This window comes from Orycteropus afer, unplaced genomic scaffold (assembly GCF_000298275.1).
Source record: "Orycteropus afer afer isolate SDZICR_OR568_19922 unplaced genomic scaffold, OryAfe1.0 scaffold00016, whole genome shotgun sequence".
NCBI lineage: Eukaryota > Metazoa > Chordata > Mammalia > Tubulidentata > Orycteropodidae > Orycteropus > Orycteropus afer.
In genome coordinates, this window is record NW_006921603.1 from 12955530 (window position 1) to 12979524 (window position 23995).

Sequence of the window (23995 nt, forward strand, 5' to 3'; positions counted from 1 at the left end):
ATAATAATAATAAATGTTCAACAGTACTGGACTGGTTAAGTAAATTAAGATACATTTAGTAAGAGGAACTATTATGGAGTGCCCAAAATGACAACGTGAAGCAGTATTTATTGATGTGAAAAAAGATATACAGTATGTTGGATTAAAAACAACAACAACAAAAAGTTCCAGAGCAGTATGTAAGCAAGACTTTATTTATGGAAAATTGTGCATGTGTGGAGAAAGAGAAAATGAGAATGAAATCTAAAAATATATTTCTGAAATGATGATAGTGATTATCTCTGGGTTGTGATGGCTTTAACTTTCTGACACTTTTTTAATTTTTTTTTTTTTTTTTTTTACAGTAGGGATCTATGATCTTTACATTTACCAGAAGTAATGAATGTCCACAGTGGGAGAGTGATGGTGTCCTTTGACAAATAAACATGCAATCAGGAGGTATTAGAGAAATTGAAAAGAGTCAGTTGTACTCACAATAGACAAAAATGCAAAAGTCAAACATGGGAATATTATGATTGGTCAGCTTGTAAATCAAAAGAACTAGAGATCAAAGGAAGACTATAACTGACAAATCACTTAAGTCATCAAATAAAATTTGTACAGGAAATATTTAATAATTCCCTATCAAATGCCAGGCACTGTGTTGGGCAGTAGGAAAATAAAGAAGGATAAAGAAGCCATTCTCTTGTCTTGAGAATGTCTAATGAGATAGAAATGCCCATAAATCTATATTGTTATGAAAGAGGTTTGCTAGGTCTATAGGAGAAAGAAATAAGTAACCTTAGTGAACTAGAGGAAGTTTTTAATCTATAAAATTTTCTCATCTCTTTTACTCATGTAATTTCTTCGTTGAAGAAACTAGATTGTTTCTTCTGTAGATTTTATTTATAACATCCCTGTAGTGTTGTTACTGACTGCATCACTGTAGTATTTCAGATGTTACTCTGTGTTTTTTGTAAACTGACAGTTGGATCTACATCCTTCATCATCTTGAGGATCAAAGTCTTTGCCAAGATCACTTCATAAATGGTACTGTGTTCTTCTTTCAAAAGGAAAATGTTTGGTTGTTTCTCTTTTTGTAGTTAGTAGAAACTAATTATTATGGATTTAATTGATCCCCCAAAAAATGTGTGTTTTAAGTCCTAACTCCTTTATCTGTAGATGTAATCTTATTTGGGAATAGGGTTTGCTTTGTTATGTTTATGAATTCCTATCAGTTGGGTGTATCTTAAGCCAATCACTTTTAAAATATAAAAGAGCATATCAAGCAAGCAAGCCAGGAAGCACAGATGGGGGAAGACAGATGCCACACCACATGAACCCTGCCAAGGAACCAAGGAAAGGAAGTTGAAAAGAGACAAAGACTTTCCTTGAACACTGACAGAGTGAGAGTTTTCACCTGGAACCAGGGCCCTGAATTCAGACTTCTAACATCCTAAACTTGTGAGAAAATAAATTTGTCCTTTAAAGTAACCCACTATTGGTATTTTTGTTACTATGGCACTAAAAAACTAAGACACTGACAATCAATGCCTAGATCCATTACTCATTAGAGATTGCCAAAAGGTAATTCCTATCATTCCTTCTTTATTTAAAAGCTGAAATACCTCTCTGAAGGGTACTTTCTCTCATCTACTATTTGCTTAGCCAGTGATACAACTCTTATGTCGAAAGGAAGGAATAAATGCTTGATTCTGTTCCATTATTTGCCAGCTTTAAAAACAATAAGTTGGTTCACTGGAATTCTCTAAAAGTAACCAATTAAGTCATTTTTTCTTTAGCATCATTTATGACCTCATCAATCAAACATATTTGATGTGCTGGAGTACACTGTAATTAGTATCCATATTGGTGTTCAAATTATACCATCTTTGCAAATGTAAACCAATTCAAACTGCTGAATGCTTCTGATTCAATCATGTTGTTGTTATGTGCCGTCAAGTCGGACCTGACTCATAGCGACCCCTCCTTGGGTCTCTGAAGCAGTATCACTACGGAAGTAGATTGCACCACCTTCCTTCCAAGGAGTGCCTGGTGGGTTTGAACTGCCAGGATTCAATCATAGTAGTCTTTAATGAAAGAACTCTGGTAGCATAGTGCTTAAGGCATTTGACTGCTAACCAGATTAGTGGTTCAAACCTACCAGCCACTCCGCAGAAGGAAGATTGAGCAATCTACTTCCATAAAGATTTACTACCTCAAAAACACAAAGGGGGTCACTATGAGTCAAAATTGATTCGATGGCAGTGAGTTTGGTTTGGTTTTGAGTCTTCAATGAATTCCTGCTTTTACTTTCAACAAAATGTTCCAGGTTCTTCTTCCACATTTCCTACTTCAGACCTGGAATCAGCCATATCTCCAAAGAGCTGTGTTTTTTCATGAGTAAGAAATGTTTTTTCCAAATCAGAGTCTGGGTGCTCACTGTGGATTACTCATTTCCAGGCCATTTAGGGGAAAAAAGTCAGGTGAAAAACACTTCTCACATGAAATTCATCCTGAGTTCATACTGATATTTCCCATTCAAATTCAGGACTATAGGGTTTTTACCTACTTTTTTCTATTGCATCTATCTATCATTTTTCCCATGCTGAGAAATCCACATTCTCAAGGACACCAACTACAAAATAATTAGACTATCAATTACTTATCTGTGTCATTCTAAGAACAGAGTCTTAAAGAACTGCAAGATTCTATGGCCAGAGCAGGGTGAGCCTCCAAAGACAACAGAGGAGACATCCACAGAGACAACGCAAACAACAACGCAACACACTGCCACTGAGTCTGATCCAACTCATAGCGACCCCTCCTTGGGTTTCCTAGGCAGTATCACTATGGAAGTACATTGCCCAACCTTCCTTCCAAGAAGTGGCTGGTGGGTTTGAACTGCCAGTCTTCGGGTTAGCAGTCAAATGCCTTAGGCACTAAACCACCAGAGCTCCTATCCACAGAGACCCAAGAGGAAATTCATAAGAGTGCAGTGACATGGAAACCAAATGAAAAAATACAAGAAGAATGAAATACTTAAGTACTGCTAAAGGCACAGGGAGGAGGCGACATCTTCTGACCTCCTCTAACTTCACAAGAGGAAGACAGAATCACCATCAGCAACCCAAGGACTGTTCCTATGAGGGCAGATATGCTGCCACCCTACAGCCCTCTTAGCATCCTAGACACCAACCATCCCCCTTGCAGCACCCACCACCTCTCTGCTGGGTTAGATAATTCGCTGCAGTGGCCAAACAGAACTCACAGATTATGGGGTTTATTAGGGAATCAGTAGGCAACAATTCAAATTCAGGAACGTGCTCTGGATACAGTTCTTCAGTCAGGACAGTCTCCCCTCTGCTGAGCCCTTAGACACGCCTCTCCAGCCCTTGGCTTCTCAGCCTGGCCTCTGCTTCTGTGGGCCAAGTAAGCCTGCCACTCTGTGTTATGCTTCTTGGTTCCACTGCCACCATCTCTCAGCCAGGCATCTCTCTCACTCAGGCATTTCTCTCTGCAGCGGGTCTCTCTCTCCACAGCACATCTCTCTCTCCACAGTGCTTCTCTCTCAGTAGCACATCTCTCTCTCAGCAGTGTATCTCTCTCAACAAGCAGTGGAGATCCTTTTCCGCCTCTAGGAAGGCTCATTTTAAGCCTGGCAGAGTGGCAACACTCACCATTCCCAACATCAGAATTCTATACACTGAGAGAGAGCAAACTTCCTAGGAGATTACTTCATGCTGCTCCAACAGAAATACACCACATGGATAACTATAACAATCAGGAGTTTAAATTGCATGGTCTCACTCACTCAGTAATACAGTGGGAGTTACAAAGAGTATGGCTAGAAAAACCATACCATGTAATTTACTACACCACAAGTACCAAATGGCACTCAAGGCCCAAAGAGGTAAGAACTGAAAAATGTCCATTAGATTTAGCAACATAAAAATCACTGATAATCTCAGGCTAAAACCAGATAGAAGTAGATCAAGGAGTAAGCAGTTCAAGAAATTGACAAGCAAAATTCTAAAAAGCTATAAAAGGGAAAAAGATAATGTAATAGATAGAGCCACCATTTGTCTGTCAGTTTGTCATACTGTGGTGGCTTCCAAGTTGTTGTGATGCTGAAAGAACACTTAATTTTGCTCATGTGGAATCTGTACATAGTGATTTAAATCTGTAAAAATGTCAACCATACTTATTGAATCTGTATGCTGAACAAACTAATCTGAGAGCCTGGACTGTATGAAGAAGAATGTGGCATCTGGTTTGAAGGAAGACTCATCAACAACCTGCAATCTGCAGATGATGCGACTTTGCTTGCTGAAAGTGAAGATTTGAAGCACTTACTGATGAAGATCAAAGATTACATATAGCCTTCACTTTGGATTACATCTCAACATAAAGAAAACAAAAATCCTCACCACTGGATCAATAAGCAACATCATGATAAATGGAGAAAAGATTGAAGTTGTCAAAGATTTCATTTTACTTGGATTCACAATTAACGTGCATGAAAACAGCACTCAAAAAATCAAATGATGTATTGCATTGGGCAAATATGCTACAAAAGATCTCTCTAAAATGCTAACAAGGAAAGATATCACTTTGAAGATTAAGGTGCACCTGACCTACGCCATGGTATTTTCAACCCCCCTTATATGCATGAGAACAATAGCTAATGAATAAAGAAGAAAGAATAATAATTGATATATGTCAATTATGGTGTTGGTGAAGAATATTAAATAAGCCATGGCCTGTCAGAAGAATGAACAAACCTGTCTTGGAAGAAGTTCGGCCAGAATGCTCCTTAGAAGGAAGGATGGTGAGAATCATCTCCCATACTCTGCACATGTTTCATCAGGAGGGACCAGTCCCTGAAGAAGGACACAACACTTGGTAACATAGAGGAAGACATTCAACGAGATGGACTGACACAGTGACTGTAACAACAGGCTCAAACATAGCAATGATTTTGAGAATGGCACAGGACCAGGCAGTGTTTGATTCTGTTGTACACAGTGATGCTACGAATCAGAACCAACTCAACGGCACCTAACAACAGTAATAATAGATGCAGACAAAATATAGAGATTTTGGAAGTTTTTTCAAGTTTGAAAAATTGGGGCTTGATTAAATACTTGAATGAGAATGTAAGATTCCTGAGATGGTGGGAGAGAACAGAATCTAAAGCACAAGGTAACAGATTAGTCTTACTTATGTCTATAATTTTTCATTGTAACAAACTTTATTGAACAAATATCCACAATGTGCTAGATAATGGAAACACAGAGAAAGAAAATGAAGTCCCTGAATTCACAGAAGTCATAGTCTAGAGAGCAAATCAGACAAGCAAATAAAAATCAGACAAACCCATGTAACATGTCAAACGCTATGAACACAGAATATCAAGACAGCCCATAAGAGGACTTGATATTAAAGAATCTGCTCATAAATTTCAAGAAGAAATGTGCAAGTAGCACAGAAGCACAAAACTCACAGAAAAGAAAAACACACTGTTTCCTTCACCCTCATCCCCTTCAGAATCTCTGCATTGTGCATAACTGGGAACTTAACTCTCCTAGCTTTGCTGGAATGGATGTTGCTGGCTCTTTCAAGTATCAGAACGTCTCACCTTTACCTCACCCCCATCATATCAAGTTGTTACTCCATTCACTATATTTATACAATCTGTAATTTATCTTTTTTGTTGACTTATTATTACTTCTGGTTCATAAATCTCCTCTGACAGAGCCAAAACTTCACTAAGTTATATCTTATCTATCTAGTTAACTGTTATCTCCCCCATGCCAAAAAAGTGCCTCATATTTACTGAATGAATGAATAGTACAGAATTGACAAAAATTCAGTTACTTAACATTTCTGGAAGTTTAACTTCTAGGTTAAATAGGAATTAATTTGAACATTATCTTTAAGCTGTATTTGATTTCAAGTAGAAGTAATATAATTTTAAACTCAGTGGTTACTGAAGACAAAGAACATACAATTGAACCCAAACTCTTTTTCAATTGACTACTAACTCCATCAGTAACTCCCAAATAAACCTTTTAAGTCTTTACTTTGTATTAAAAATACTCTTCCAGAGGAATTTCAAATTAGCAGAGAAAAGGTATATTAATGAAAAATGTTGAGAAAGCTGGTAAGTCATTTGGAAAACAAAATTAAAAGGCTGAATTCATATTTCATCTTACTAAATTAAATTTCAGATTAATCAAAGGTTTAAATTATAAAATAAACACAAAAAACATTATGAGGATTGCAATTAAGGTCACGAAACAGAATGTGTATGAACTGCTACATGGAAAATGAATTTACTCTATAAACTTTAACCCAAATTACATACACACACAACCCATAAAAGTACTATAAGAACTTTAGAGAGATTATATTTGATAGATTAGGCAGGCATTTCTGAGTAAAAGCCAGAAAATTCATAAAAGACAAATATTAAAGCCTCTATATTGTCTCTATAAGCCAGAAAAGTAGACAACTTAGCCATGAACAAAGGGTGGGAGCCAACTGACAAAACTGCACAAAGTTTGTTATATATATATATGACAAAGAGTTAGTATCCATCATTGGTAAAAAGTTCTTACTGTGTAAAATAAAAACTATGCTTAGCTAGTCATTCAAAGAATCTAGTACGATAGACCCCAATATGTTAACAGTGAAGAGTCAAGACTTTTTTATGATTTTTTTTATAATATGTGAATTGCCACAGTAAGTACTTTCAGCATTAAAAAAATTAAAATTAACATCATACAGATGTAAATAAATAAATAAAATGGATCCTGCAAAGTTCATTCATCTTCAGGACTGGTGCCACTAAATAAAATAATCTATTCAGACTATCAAGCACTTGAAATGTGCTCAGTACTAACTGCGTGTGCTATAAACACACACCAGATTTTGAATACTTAGTATGAAAACTATAAAATATCAAATAAATAATTTTATACATATCACATGTTGAAATGACATTTTCTATATATTAGATTAAATAAAATATACTATTAAAATTAATTTCACCTGCTTCCATTTAGTATTTTTAATTTAATTACATGTTGTTGTTATAGTTCACATTATATTTTTATTAGACAATGTTGTTCTGGATAAAGGAAAGGGGATGTAAAATAAAAACTAATGCCAGAGTAACATATTTACTAATATAAACATTTCTATTTAAAAACTGGTTTTCTCAAACATTGCTTTCAGAATCTTTTTAACAAATACATTATTTCAAAAGGAAATGATACCAGTTTAAAGGAAAGAAATTAATGGCATACCGTGTTCAAAAGACTCAAAATGCCTTGTGTTTTATTTTAGAGGTCATCTCTTCATTGGATTGCACAACCTGAGGGAGGGAGGATAAAGGACTTTGCTTTGCTTGGAAGTTAAACAAGAGCACTAAATGTTCTAAAATTCTAAGTACCTAAGAAATTTTTTATATTGGTTCTTTAAAACTAAGAATTTTTAAGTTAGGGCCTCGAGTTGCTTTTAACTTGAGAGTTTATTATTTTTCTTTGGCATTTTTAATAGTTATAATGCTGCTGGTTATATCTGACCAGGTTTGTATTTAAATAGGCATAAGTTCAAGCAATGATTAGATTCTGTCTTTAACAAATGTGTTCTCAAATGGCTGAGACAGGAGGCATTAAAAGGCAAATATAAACTTATTTATAAAAAATACTACTTTCATTACATTTCTCCATTCTGCAGCTTGTTATCAGGCAAATTACTTACTATAATTATATTCAATACATTAAATAAATAAAACTACAATAGGGAAAAATTATTGAGATACTTCTACCTAGAGGTAATAATATGAATCAAGAATATGTAACAATTACCTTTAATCTGTTAATGTTGCATGTGAGAAAATGTATAAATAGTGCACAAAGTGTCAGTATTCTAGTACAGTAAGAAAGTGGAAAGAAATTCCTTCACACAAACTCTCTTTGGTATTAGTGTCCTAGTTACTTTCATGCACTAGAAGGAGCATGAAAAATTCAAATTCCCTTCTCTAAAAAGGTGCCTCCTGTAACAAAAGGTGGTCTCTATACATGTAAGTTTTACACTTGGAAAACTTAAGTCTATTTTGCTTTCATCATTCCATAAATGTTATATTGCCACAATGTGCAAGGCACTGTGCCACAGCACTGTAAGAGATCCAAAGAAAAGACAGATATAGATCTTATCAGTAAACAGTGTGTCATGTAAGAGAGAAGAGAAGCTGGCCCATCTCAATTCCCCTCAACTAACAGGCAGATGAAGTATCAGGGTCAATCATTTTAAACCAGAAAAGTAGACAGCTTAGGTAACAGAAGTTTCAAAATATGCCCTTCATGACTAATGATCACAATTGTAATTTTTCCCTTTAAAGAAGAGGGAGAAAACGCAAATGTCTTCTCTAGTTCAACATGCACTTTTATAATCCTATAACATGGCCAGTGGGAAGGACTGGACGAAAATAAGTAAGAAAAATATTTGTTATTCTTTTTAATGAGTAGAAGTATCGTTGTATTTTTATTTACTTGTGTTTTTTATTTCTGCTATGAGTAAAAATATTTATATGGTTCTGTATTAGATAAAGGTGAGTCCTTGTGGCACAGTGGTTAAAGTATTTGGCTGCTAACTGAAAGATTCCACGGTTTGAATCCACAAGCCGCTCCATGTGAGAAATATGTGGCAGTCTGCTTCCGTAAAGATTTACAGCCTTGGAAACCCTATGCAGCAGTTCTACTCTGTCATATGTAGGGTTGCTATGAGTTGGAATCGATTCGACAGCAATGGGTAACAGTATTGGAATAAGAAAAAGGATACAGAGGCTAATGAAAAGACACAATTACCAAGAGGCCAAAACATTAATACTGAACTCAGAAAATCTATATTTTAACAAAATTTCCCAATTTACATGATCTTAACATTAGATAATTTTCACCAATAAAATATTACAGTACAGGCATATGTGCATTCATTGTTTCTAATTACAAAAAATAGCCAATATATGAGGCTTGAATACTGCTTATTACATGCTAGGTAACGTTGATGAGAAAACAGAGGTACAGAGAAGCTAAGTAATTTGACCAAGGGTCACAGAGCTGAAGAACAGCAGAGCCAGGATTTCAATTCAGGCAGTCTCCTTGAGGATCATACTCTAACCACTATCTGTACTCCTGTTATTATACCCAAAGCCCTTAATCTTAAATCATCAAAAGATACGGTCTCTGTTTTATACCAAGAGGAGGTAATTTTAAGATTTGAAAATTGGAAATAGTTTCATTTCATAAAATTTTGCTTGAAAAATGACCATTTAAATGGAAATTCACTTTGTCAATACTTTCCCCTTCTTTAAAATATGGTTTGATTAATACATATACATGGAGTTTAAAAGTTAGTTTCATGTGATATACTGTAATAATATGTTGAGAACTTCCTAATTGCCAGACTTCATTCTAAGTGCTTTGAACATATTATTTCTTTTAATTCACATAATTCTATGAAGTAGGTCCTATTACTACTCTAGCTTTACTGATAGGGAAATTGAGATACAGGGAGGTTAAGTAACTTGTTCAAGACTGGACAGCTAACTCCAGAGCCCACACTGTTAATAATTTCACTACATTAATCTGTCAAGATAAGGCATTTTTAAAGAATTTGTTATTTTTTCAAAAACATCTTAATATTGAGTATTCAATGAGGATAATCATTTGTGACTTAACTGAATGAAGCATTTAATATTTTTCCCTTTAGCACTAGATTAGAAGCACAGTGGTACACTTAGGCATACTATTAATTTTTTTTTGTTAAATTTATTTATTAAAATTGTTAACAAGCTCACAAATAAAAAAATATTTATCACTATAATTGTTAGTATGTTTGTTTGCCTTTGATTATTGTCTTGTTGTTGTTGCTTTTGTTGTTGTTATGTGCTGTCAAGTGGGACCCAACTCATAGTGACCCCTCCTTGGGTTTTTGAGGTGATACCACTATAGGAGTAGATTGCCCAACCTTCCTTCCGAGTAGATTATTGTTTTATCCACTGTATATATTATCACATAATCCTAGGCTAATTAAAAAAAAAAAAAAACTGCTGTGGAATTGGATCCTACTCATAGTGACCCCTCCTTAGGTTTCTAAGGCGGTATCACTACGGAAGTAAATTGCCCAACCTTCCTTCCAAGGAGTGGCTGGTGGGTTTGAACCACCAGCCTTCTGGTTAACAGTCAAGTGCCTTAGGTACTATGCCACAAGAGCTCCTCCCTACCTAATAAATAGTATTAAACACATTTTACCCCTTTTTTCCCCCCATTTTTTTTTTAGCCATCTATATGAATGTTCTAGCCCTTTTCCATATACTCACTCAAGAACCAATACTTTTGTGGTCTTCTAAGGTCAAACTAAAAGAATTAAATCTTAAATACTATCAATATCAGAAACTATTTGCCCATCATTTTTTTAAGTTTGTGAGCTTGTTAACAATTTTAATAAATAAATTTAACAAAAACAAAAAAGTTAATAGTATGCCTAAATGTTCTACTGTGGTTAAGAACATAAAATTAGATATTAGCTTATACAGAGTGGTATGGGAGCACAGCACTGAGAATTATCATCACCATCCAAGAGAGCTGAGAAAGGCTTCACAGAAAAGCTGTTTTATTGTGATGGATCACTGTTTCAAAAAGAACTAGATATGTGGGAAATGCATACTTAATGAATTAATTTTTCCTCAATTTTAATGATCAATTTACCAGTCAAAAGAGTTTGTTTTTCTTACTTCATAAATATCTTTAAAAGTTGTGAAAAGTAAAATGAGCTTTTAAAAGCCGGTAGACACTCAAACACTGAAACTACAATATGCAACAAAGTTAAATACAATAACATAATTCCAAATCACCTATTAGTTACTCATTGCTTTTATTTCATTTAGCATTGATCTACCTCAATGTGGCAAAAGGTTACATTCCTACAAGTTTACACGGCTTAATGATTAACTATATTCGCCTGCCCACCTTGCCTTTCATGTGGTAAATAGGGTATACAAAGAGTTTAGCAATCTAGGTCTCCTTAGAGGAGAAACCTAGCTCCAAATTGATTAAAAATTGAATAATTAGGACTCAAAATGTACACAATTAAGTTCCTTATTTTTATTGTCCCTCTAGTTACTTGCTCCAGAATTGACCGAGACTATTCCTCATTTGATTCTCTATCTCCAGAGCCAAAGTCAAGATTTGCTATGTTAGATGATGTAAAAATTTTAGCAAATGGTCTCCTTCAGTTGGGGCATGGTCTTAAAGACTTTGTTCATAAGACTAAGGGCCAAATTAATGACATATTTCAAAAACTTAATATATTTGATAAGTCTTTTTATGATCTATCACTGCAAACTAATGAGATAAAAGAAGAAGAAAAGGAACTTAGAAGAACTACATCCAAACTACAAGCCAAAAATGAAGAAGTGAAGAATATGTCAATTGAACTCAACTCAAAACTTGAAAGTCTCTTAGAAGAAAAAATTCTTCTTCAACAAAAAGTGAGATATTTGGAAGAGCAATTAACTAATTTAATTCAAAATCAACCTGCAACTCAGGAACATCCAGAAATAACTTCACTTAAAGTAAGTAAAAATCAAAGAGGGTTCATGATTATATTTTCAATGTGAATCTTTTCTAAAAAAAGAATTCTAAGACATGCTATTTGATAATTTGTTGGATATATGCTCTCAAGGAAAAAGTCTGGAGAAAATAAAATTTGCCACTGTGATTTCAAGTTGGTTTTTATGTTTTCCAAAAATTATAAATGAAAACAACTAAACTTTACATTTCATATGAAAATTACAAATCAGTTAAGTAACAAAATTTAGAACACCAAATTACTATAGCATTGCAAATTAATGGAGGTGAGTAAAAAAGTTAAAGAAACTTAAATTTAAAATCATTCTTCCATGTTTAAAATAGTTCAAATACAGTAAATGGTAAAAAAAAAATTACATTAAAATACTGTATTTTTTTTCAAATAACTGAAGCATTCTGAAATGCAAAAAAAATCAAGTTTTAGAGATGGTACATTTTAAATAAAACATAAGAACAAAAAGTATGTACTACTATATGAAAGAAGTATGCAAGGAAAAATGATTGCCAGTATTCATTTTTCTATTCTACCATTAGTTTAAAAAATTAGATTGTGATAGTGTGTAATTAAGAAAAATCTACTCTAACAAAAGAAGAGAAAGGAAAAGGAGGAGGAAGGGAGAAAGGGAGGGAGAGAAGGAGGAAGAAAGGAAAAAAAGGAGAAAGAGGAAAGAAAGGAGGTAGGGAGAAAGGGAGGGAAGGAGGGGAAATAGGAGAGAGGAAGAGAAGAAAGAGATGAAGGGAAAGAGGTGAGAGAGGAATGAAGAGATACAGACAGGGAGGTGGAGAGGTGGAGAGAGAGAAAGGAGCATTTAACCAGCCTACAATCTATGTCCAGACTTTTGTAGAACAACAAGATAACAGCATCAAAGACCTTCTGCAGACTGTGGAAGAACAATATAGACAATTAAACCAACAACATAGCCAAATAAAAGAAATAGAAAATCAGGTAAGTCGGTATTTTAATAGTATATCCAGTCATTTGTATAAAATCTAGGTATATAAAAGCATTGGATTCTAAAAGTATTTAAAAGCTTTAACTTGGTAGTGAATGAAATGATATTATCAACATAATTATTATCAATTGTAGGCTCTGAAGCTAAAAAAAAACTACTGGTATCTGGGTTTGAATCCTGGCTCTAAAATTTATTGTGTGACCTTGAATAAATTACTTAACCTCTGAATCTGTCAGTTTCCTTATGTATCCCAAGAAGACAAGAACAGAATCTGTATTATAGGATTACTGTGAGAAAAGAAACAAATTTATTCAAGTATATCCTCAATGCAGCAGCCAGAGTGATCCTACTAAAATTTAAATTAGATCATTTCTCTTTACTGAAAACCCCCAATTGGTTCCCCACCTCACTATATTTTTGCTGTCACCTCAAGACACAGAACATTATTGAATATATAGTAGGCACTCAATAAATACTGAATTAATAAAGGTAGTTTCATATTCAGCACACAGCAGTCAATAAATGCTTACTATTATAGAAAATTGCACAACTCAATAATTAAAGTTCAACATTCAACAATGTTATTATTCTATAAGGTAAACAACTGGCTATGCCAGGGAAAGACTAACTGTTTAGCATAAAGCTATATTAGAATATAAGCATTCCGATACATAGTATAATATTTCAAAAATATTAGTGGTATTCTTAAGCTATTCAAGAGACTCAGAGAAGTTGTAAAAAATTTGCTCCCAAGAACCATAAGGTAAATATTATTAACAATATCTACTAACTAACCATAATGTCATTCTGTTTCAGTAATTTTATGACTCATACTTTTAGTTGGTAATGTCAATTGTCCAAAAAGAATTTTTAACAACCACTTTTGATTTCCATGATTTCCTTCTTCTTATATATGTTGTCTTTCTAAGCTCTTTTTTTTTTTTTTTTAGTTGTGTTTGGGTGAAACTTTACAGATCAAATTGGTTTTCCATTCAACAGTCCATACACATTTTGTTTTGTGACATTCACTGCAATCCCCACAGTGTAACAGCATTCTTCTACTACTTCTCACGCCCATTCCTTGCCTTAGTCTTTCCTTCCCAACCCCTTCCACCTACCTAGTTCTATCCCTGGGCAAATAATACCTTCTTGATCTCATATGGTTGATTGTTCTAGTGAGTGCACACCCTGCTGGTATTACTGTTTAAACTTTTTAAAAATACCTTCTATTATAATTAAAGGAACCTGATCAAAAAAACAGAATGTCATTATTTTACAGTGATTGAGATATGTATATACATACATACATACATACATATGTATATATATATTCTGTATAATAATAAAATGAGTGAAGAAATAAACACAACAGATTTTTGAATCAGAAGGCTTATCTCATGTGATCCAACTTCCTCGTATTTAAATCAAGAAACCAAAATTCTGAAAAATTAAGTGATTTCAACAGCACACAATTATTTAGTAGAAAAGACTAGTACTCAGAAAGTGAACTTAACAACATATTCTATGAATTAGGAACTGAAAAAGGTCATCTATGCCATGTATTTGATGGCAGGTCTGAAAATAAGACCTAAAACAGAGAATTACTAAAACTAAAATCTGTCTGTATTACTAAATATAATAATAAATACATTATATTCATATAACTTATTTGATCTCCTGTTAAATATATTCTATTCATATAAATAAATTGAATTTTAAAATATTCTGAGCAAAGCAAAGTCTCTGTTTCTCACCTTGCTCTGCTTTTTATCCAAACTGTTTTCTGCCTTGCTCTCTTTGTTTCTTCCACTCATTAAATAATATGCCTGATTTTGGAAATAGGTATTTGTACAATCTTCTTTGATATTTGTTCAATAACAACAAATAGGTAATTTGTTACAATCTGTAACAGTTTGTTGCTCTTAACTTCAAAAATAATATATATTGTAAACTAAAAGATAAGATGCATATAAATAGTACTTTTAACATCCTTACTCAGATTTCCCCTAATTGTATATTCACTATCATTTTTAAAAGTATATTTATGTTTTTTTATCAGCTTAAAAAGACTGGTATTCAAGAGCCCACAGAAAATTCTGTGTCTTCCAAGACTAGAGCACCAAGAACTACTCCTTCTCTTCAGCTGAATGAAACAAAAAATACAGAACATGATGGTAAGATTGTTTGGTGGCTTTTCTTCTTGAAGCTACTAAGTATCATTATATTTCCCTGTCTGATATTTCCACAAAAAACCTCTATTTTCAGGGTCTGTTCTACACTAAAAGAAAATATAAAGGCACAACCACCAAAAATGCAATGTGTCAACCTAGGTTGGATCCTGAGTTAAAAACAAACAAACTTAAAATACATTCTAAAGACAATCAAGAAAATACAAATGTGGACTTGATATTAGATAATATGCAATCATTATCAGTTTTCTTAGCCTTGATAATGGTATCATAGTTACATAGAAGAATAGCTTCATGTTTCAAAGATGCATGCTAAAATATTTAAGAGGTAAAGTGGAATAAAGTTTGCAAATTACTTTCAAATTGCACAGCAAAATATGTATTTGGTATGTGTATGTGCTTATAAAGCAAATACAAAAAAATATTAATGTTGAAGAAATTAAAAGAATATTGGATTCTCTTCAACATTTTTTTTTCCATTTTCCCATTTGCTGGAAAATGTTCATAAGAGAAACATTGAAGGGAAGAAATCTCCATTCCCAACCAAATCTCAACAAAGTGATATACTTTCAAATACATTCATTTCTTAGGCAATTCATACAGGGAAAAAAAAAAAACCTCTCTGTTTTCTCCATGCATATTCACTCTTTCCACATGTATCTGCTGACTACCAGCTATGTGCCAAACATTACACTAATGTCTTATATATAGTATTTTCCATTTTAGAGTCTTCCTATGTCTAGCAAAAAAAAAAAAAAAAAAAGTTTACAATTCTCATGTCACTTTTTGTAAAAAGAAAAAAATAATAATCAGTCTGGTTATCAATAAATATTTCAGTTCTTCATATGATATGCCATCCAATAAAAATAGTTTAGGATAAATACTGAAAAAGGCTACATTCTGCCACAATTCCATAAAATGGCAAATAAAATCTCAACCACTAAAGATATTCTACTTATTATACCTTACAGATGACATTTTGTTGTTTCTAGGCATTCCTGTTGATTGCATCAACATTTATAACAGAGGTGAACATACAAGTGGCATTTATGCTATTAGACCCAGCAGCTCTCAAGTTTTTAATGTCTACTGTGATGTTAAATCAGGTAAAATCAGCCTAAGGAGAAATGGACAGTACTTAGTTCAAGTTACTCACTATCTATTAGCAAGCATAATCTTGCTATCTTTTATTTTTTTGTAATCTTGCTATCTTTGATATGAATGTACACAGAATGAAATATGTAACATGAGTATCAATGTACAAATAGTACTAAAATTTGTCTTATTATGCGTTTTATTCATGCATTTATTCACTCTCCCACCTCCTCCCATAAAATAATCTAAAAAGACTATTGTCAATATGTTTACTAAGAAAAAATCCATTAGTTGCTTTTTCCTTTTCTTTTGGAAACATAAATAAAAAAATGTTATTTCCATAACAACATTAATAAACTACCTTGCAATGTCATCAATTAAAAACATACCTAAAAAAAGAACTAGTATTTTTCACATTTGTCAACACCAATCTACTAAAACTATACAATTTCATTCATCTTATGCAGGTAGCTCATGGACATTAATTCAGCACCGAATAGATGGATCAGAGAACTTCAATGAAACTTGGGAGAACTACAAATATGGCTTTGGGAGGTTGGATGGTAAAGTGATTCCATTTCATTCATTCATTCATTCAATGAATTATTTAAAATATTTACTGGGAACCTATTATTACACACCAGCCACTCCTCAGAAGGAAAATGGGGCAATCTACTTCCATAGTGATACTGCCTCGGAAACCCAAGGAGAGGTCACTATGAGTTCGGTCCGACTTGATGGCACATAACAACAACAACATTATGGACTGGGTATTGAGAATACAGCAATGAATGAGAAATAGTCCCAGTTTTAGGAACACATACTAACAAATAATTACACATTTGTTAGTAATTGCATTTATTATAACTGTTATTATTTGAATTATATTCATCACAATTACATAACTGTTCTTAATTGTACTCATTACAACTTAATTCAGTGACTTATCATTATCAAAATTATACTTATTACAGATAATTTTTATTAAGTGTCATGTGCTTTTATAAATGTTAAGTGCTATGGATGAGCTACAAAGAAAACTATTTCTAGCATTCAAACCAAACCAAACTCACTACCATCAAGTTGATTCTGACTTACAGCGACTCTCACTGGGTTTCCAAAGCTGTAAATCTTTATGGAAGCAGAATGCTTCATCCTTCTTCTGCGGAGAGGCTGGTAGGTTCAAACCACCGACCTTTTGGTCAGCAGCCAAGTGCCTTAGCCACTACACCACCAGAATTCCTTATTCCTAGCCCTAGTCACTCTATTTTCTAATGAACATTTTAGATATCAATTATTTTGAGGCTGGAAGGGACCAAGAAGCAATCAGACATACAGTACAAAATTTTGAATTTCAATAATTTAAATATTATAAATGTATATTATACAATGTGTGGTTTAAAATGAAGTAGTTAACTCAACGCAAATTATTCGATTTTGACCACAAAATAAACAAGATAAAAAATAAAATAAGCAAAATAAAAATGAGTAACAGATGTTTAAAATCTTAAAAAAAAGAAAACCACTGCCATCTAGTCAATTCTGATTCACAGCGACTCCCGTTAGGCTTCCGACGTGGTAAATCTTTACAAAAGTAGATTGCCTAGTTTTGCTTCCACGGGTGGCTGCTGAGTTTGAACTACGAACCTTCTGGTTAGCTATCAGATGCTTTAGTTACTGTGCTACCAGTGCTCCTTAAAATCTAAAAACCATATTACAAATATCAATAATGATATACAAGTACTTACTTACTGAGTAGAAAACATCCATTATTATATCATTCAAACTACTAGATAATCCATACCGAAAAGATGTATTTGTGATTAATTTTGTAGCTCCAAATCTTCTAAGAGTAAGAGTAAACCAGAAGTAAAAAGTTGACAGCTAAGTTCAGAATACAAATTTACTTCAACTAAGAGAGTAAGCTGTTTATTATTTGCTCTTACCAGCAATTCTTAAAAAGAGGACTCTATTAACTCAATAGGAGCTCTGGTAGCATAGTGCCTAAGGCACTTGACTGCTCACCAGAAGGCTGGCAGTTCAAACCCACCAGCCACTCCTCGAAAGAAAGGTTGGGCAATCCTACTTCCATAGTGATACTGCCTCGGAAACCCAAGGAGGGGTCGCTATGAGTCAGGGCTGACTGGACGGCAAACAACAACAACAACAACAAATTAACTCAATAGCAATAAGGAAACACTGACCTCTGTTTTTCATTAAATATTTTATTTAAGAAGATGGTGATATTAAAAGAGGTCTATTTCTATTTGTTGTGGTTTTATATCTAAATAATAAAAATTACAGAGAAAAGTTATTAAAAACCATGTTTTTTTTAAAATTTTCTTTCTTTCTCTTTCTTCAAAGAAAACATATATATCAAGCAAATAACAAAGGCCAAGCCTATATTTCAGGAAAATGACATTACTCTTATCTAAGTTTCTGGGACTATTTTAACAAACTTCTTAGTGGTACACAGGTACTTGTAAACAGCTAATAATAAAGCTAGTGCATAGAAGAACTTAGAAGTGAAATATTATTCTCTCAATGGCCAAATCTAGAAGTATCTGTAGTAGTCTAATATATTTCACATGTGAAACATGTCTTGTCATCTCCATTTTAGAAAGGATAATCAGATTTCAGGCAGGTTTATTAATATTTTTAACATTTTTGTGCATTTATATATCATCAATAAAATTATTTTTTAAATATTTTATGAGACTCTTAAAAAAAAATCAAAATGATTCAAGACTAAAACCATATACTTGCACCAATAAAAAATGCTCTAAAAAGCTGTCACTGCACAATCTGTAGTTAACAACTCAACAGATTTTGAATTTTTCATTCTAGGTGAATTTTGGTTGGGCCTAGATAAAATATACTCTATAGTAAACCAATCCAATTACACTTTACGAATTGAGTTAGAAGACTGGAAAGACAAAAATTATTATGTTGAATATTCTTTTCACTTGGGAAATCATGAAACCAACTACAAGTTATACTTAGTTGAGATCACTGGCAACATCCCCAACGTGCTCCCAGAACACAAAGATTTGGTGTTTTCTACATGGGATCACAAAGCAAAAGGATATCACAACTGTCCAGAAACTTATTCAGGTATTATTTTTCTAATATTCTTATTTCTGTATCTTCAAAATATTTTTCCAAAGAATTGGCTATCATATTCAATGTCAAGTCTTTAAAATTTGAATCTCAAATAAACATTTTTATAGGTAAATAAATCTCTTAACTATTTATAAGTATAATTTTTATTTGATTCTAGTTCAACTGGGTATTTTACCTGTATTCTTACTCAGATATTCTATTTTTATAAACAGTACATTTTTACAGATTATTTAATATTGGCATGTAGCATTTACAACACTATTACGTATATATAAGAAATACAGATATATTCATGGAAAAAAAACTTAACAGTAACTACATATAAGTTTGTGTCTGTTAAACTGCACATCTGTCTTCTATAGGAGGTTGGTGGTGGCACGACATGTGTGAAGAAAACCATCTAAATGGTAAATATGTCAAACCAAGAGGAAAAACTAAAGTAGAGAGGAGAAGAGGAATATGTTGGAAGTCTTCAAATGGGAGGTTATACTCTGTCAAGTCAACCAAAATGATGATCTACCCAATGCATTTAGAAAGTTTTGAATAAACTAAGGCAAATAAAAAGCCATTAAATTAAACTCATCCCAAGTTACTGTGGTTTAATAATCTGATATTAAATGTATAATAGTATGTTTGAGAAACAGATTTTTTATTTCAAAGACACTATCAATTTATTTTAAGATAAAACATATCTTCACAAACCTTCAAGGAAAACAATTTACCTTTGTAAATCAAAATTCTTTATCATATGTTCAAATATTTTGTGATGTAGAAATGATGCAGGAATCCATTTTAGATAGTCACAATCTAAATTATAAACCAATAGTTAAATTAAAAATTTTTTTTTAATTAAAACAATAAACTTACAAAGAGACTTTTATTTTAAAAGTCATCATATGAAATAATTTTACAACTTTCCCAGTTTAAAAGACTAATTTTGGTTAAAATGTTAAACTTGAATGGATATAAAGAATTGATCATTTAAATTCTATAATTGTATTAACTTTAAACCTAAAATTCAGTCAGTTCAAAATTGATGCCTCATTTTGCTACAAAATAATTTGAAGAAAGTGGTAAATTTTATTTATGACACCAAATGAAGCAAGATAAAATACAATACTGCAGTAGGTTCACTACTTTTTTAACAAATGCAGATCATGATTATTAAGTCATATTGACTTTAATATCCGTTATCACTGTATCTTAACATATTTATTAACTTATCTATACTGTATGCATTTTATATATTAAGCACTTAATACTGTGAAAACAAATAAAAGGGATCTATACAATAAGAATTAATGTATCTGCAGTATCAAGTTAATGTTAAATAATTTATTCCCATGGTGCTAGTCTAATACTTTTAGATAGGCTTTCAAGTATTATAGAATTAATCATAACAAGTTACTAATGTTTAAACACTTGACAGACATGTATGTTTGATGTTTTAAAATTCAATAAAAACTTAATCCTTAATTACAGAAATTTAATTCTTTTAGTTTTTTTATTGATGACACAATAGTATGATTAAATTACCTGTAATTTCTTATTTACAATTTAATAATCTCCAAAGATTAGATACAAATTTTCTGATCAAAGTATCATTTGTGATTACTGATTTTCAAATCATTTTTTTAAAAAGCTACAAACAAGAAACAAAATACTGAATTAAACCCAGTTCTTAAAGGATATTGTGCATGGAGTTATATAGTGATTCACCTTGGTCAATAAATATTCAGCACCATGTATGTCAAGTTCTCCAATGAATATGCTATACATATATTTTCTATACCTATCACATAGAAAAGCTCTGGTAGTATAGTGCCTAAGGCACTTGACTGCTAACCAGAAAGCTAACGGTTCAAACCCACCAGCCACTCCTTGGAAGGAAGGTTAGACAACCTACATCTGTAACGATACTGCCTCGGAAACCCAAGGAGGGGTCACTATGAGTCGGATCTAACTTGATGGCACATAACACCACCACCACCACCACATATAAAAGCCCTTGCAGTGCAGTGCGTAAGTGATCAACTGCTAACCAAAAGATTGGTAGTTCAAACCCACCAGTCACTCCACAGGAGAAAGACAATGCAGTCAGCTTCTGTAAAAATTTACATCCTTTGAAACCCTGTGGGACAGTTCTACTCTGTCCCATAGGGTCTCTAAGAAGCAGATTTTGACTTAAAGGGAATTGAATTTTGGTTTTTATCACATATATAAAAGACTACACTAAACAATATTTTTGTCCAGAAAAGTACAAAAGAATAAAGGCAAGAATAAGCCATTACCCTAGCTGTCAAAATTTACACTGACTTTTGACAGCAAGGATGCCAAGGTGGTTTTTTTTTCCCCTTAAAAAACTGGTACCTTCAAATGCAAAATAATTCATTATTTAACATACTAATTGCATTCTCTGTTTTCCATTTTTTTCCAATTCACACGCAGCATGTTTTGTTCTGTTCCTTGTAGGAATACTAAGTTAATTTTTTCCCATAGGGAGAGAATTCTGGTAGAGAAAAAGAAAGGACTTGTTTTTTTTTTTTTTATGGTTCACAAATTAAATTTTTTTATGGTTCTTTCTGTCCTTACTACTAAAGGAGCTCTTGTGGTGTAGTGGTTGAAACATTCTCCTGCTAACCAAAAGATCAGTGGTTTGAACCCACCAGTTGGTCTGTGGGAGAAAGCTGAGGCAAGTCTCCTTCGATAAAGATTTCCAGCCTTGGAAATCCTATTGGGCAGTTCCACTCTGTCCTAAAGGGTCACTATGAGTCGGAATCAATTTGATAACAGTGGGCTTTTTTTGTTGTTGTTGTTCTTTTTTGTTCTTAATACTTTGCAAATGTTTCACAGTTGAAATTCATAGGCTTTCACTGGCCGATTCTTTGAGAAGTGGGTGGCCCCTTCCTTCTTCTAAGTCTGTCTTAGTCTGGAAGCTCCACTGGAACCTGTCCATCATGGGTATTTGTCCATCTGTTGGTATTTGAAATATCAGTGGCATAACCTCCAGCCTCACAGCAACATGCAAGCCACAAAAGTGCAACAAACTGACAGACGAGTGATGGACTATATAAAGAACACAGCATCAGGACTGGAAGAAGACTCATTAATAACCTGTGATATGCACAGACACAATCTTGCTTGCTGAGAGTGAAGATGACTTAAAGCACTTACTGATGAAGATTAAACACTATAGTCTGCAGTATGAATTATACCTCAACATAAAGAAAACAAAAATCCTCACAACTGGACCAATAAGTAGCATCACAATACATGGAGAAAAGATTGAAGTTGTCAAAGATTTTGTATTACTTGGTTCCACAATCAATGCCAGTGGAAACAGCAGTCAAGAAACCAGACAATGTACTGTTACTGGGCAAATGTGCTGCACAAGACCTCTTGAAAAGGGCAAAGATATCTCTTTGAAGATTAAGGTGTGCCTAGCCCAATATTTTCAATTGCCATACATGCATGTGAAAGCTGGAAAATGAATAAGGTAGATCAAAGAATAGTTAGTTGATGCTTTTGAGTTGTGGTGTTGGTGAAGAACACTGAAAGTACCATGGACTGCCAGAGGAGCTAACAAAAATGTTCTGGAAGAAGTACAGCTGGAATTCTCCTTGGAACTGAGAATGGCCAGACTTTGTCTCACCTAGTTTGGTCATGCTGTCAGAAGGAACTATTCACTGGAGAAGGATATCATGCTTGGTAAAGTAAAGTAGAAAGCCAGTGAAAAAGGGGAAGGCCCTCAACAAGATGGATTGACACAGTGGCTGCAACAATGGACTCAAATACAGCAAGGATTGTGAGGTTGGTGCAAGATGGGGCAGTGTTTCATTCTGTTGTACACAGGGTCGGTATGAGCTGGAGCTGATTCAACAGCACCTAACAACAACAACTTTTCCAAAACTGTTCTAATTTCACCACTCATACTTGTCAAATCCAATGGCTTTTTCTCAGCCCAAATTCCCTTTGATCTCACCACTACTTACTAATGACAATATCCTTTTTGTCATATTTGACCATTTTGCTTCCATTAACACTACTATACTACACTATCCTCAAATTGCTGTACCTCTTGTCTCTCCTCCTATTTCATATTGTGGGCCAGTGCACAATTTTTGATCATCTCCTCAACTCTGACCCTCAGAAATTTTATCTACTCTCATGTAATCACCTATTTTTATTTTATTTATTTTTATCTTTTTATTATAATTTGTGTGTATGTGTGTATATGAAAGAGATTTGGGTGAAAGTTTATAAAGCAAATTGGTTTTCCATTCAACAATCCATACACATCCTGTTTTGTGACATGTACTGCAATCCTCACATTGTAACAACATTCTTCCCACTTCCTGCATTCGGCCACTCCTTCCCTTCATTCTTCCTTCCATCTCCTCCCATCTTCCCACCTCCTTTCCAGGGCAAATGCTGTCCTCTTGATCTCATATGCTTGATTATTCGAATGACTGCATGCCCTCCTAACATTACTGTCCACATTATTATAAGTCTGTCTATCATTTGGCTGCCAGTTGAGTCGTGAGGGTTAAGTTCAGTTCCTAGCATGAAGGGTGTCTAAGGGCCGTAAGATCAGGAGTTCCACCAATCTCTGGTGGAAAAAGTAAGCTGGTCTTATTTATGATCTTTAGTTTTGTTCCATATTTCCCCCCACCCTATCTGGGACCTCTTATTGATTCCTCTCAGAGCAGTCAGCATGGTAGCCAGGCACCATCTAATCCTTCTGGTATCAAGGTCATGGAGGCTGAAGTTCACATGCTCCATTAGTTCATTAGTCCTTCTGAATGTTTCCTGCTTCTCTGTAATCAGCTACTTTCCAAGAATAAAGTTGCCAAATCTGTATATGCATCCCAGATCTCTCTCCAGTTTCCCTTTTTTCTACTTACCATGTTGTTGTTTTGCTTGCTGTCAAGTCGGCCCCGACTCATAGCGACCCCTCCTTGGGTTTCCGAGGCAGTATCACTACGGAAGTAGGATT

General features: G+C 33.7%; 2 protein-coding genes across 2 annotated transcripts in view; one reads left to right on the forward strand and one right to left on the reverse strand.

Annotated features, from left to right (window-relative positions):
* The window catches only part of DOCK7 (dedicator of cytokinesis 7), a 281812-nt gene that overhangs the window by 158740 nt on the left and 99077 nt on the right, over nucleotides 1-23995 (reverse strand). The window lies entirely within an intron of this gene.
* Nucleotides 11129-19546, forward strand: ANGPTL3 (angiopoietin like 3). The gene is made up of 7 exons (XM_007959094.2): nucleotides 11129-11623; nucleotides 12475-12585; nucleotides 14652-14766; nucleotides 15774-15887; nucleotides 16344-16439; nucleotides 18724-18990; nucleotides 19362-19546. The coding sequence occupies exons 1-7, from the start codon at nucleotides 11129-11131 to the stop codon at nucleotides 19544-19546; spliced, it is 1383 nt and encodes a 460-aa protein (XP_007957285.1).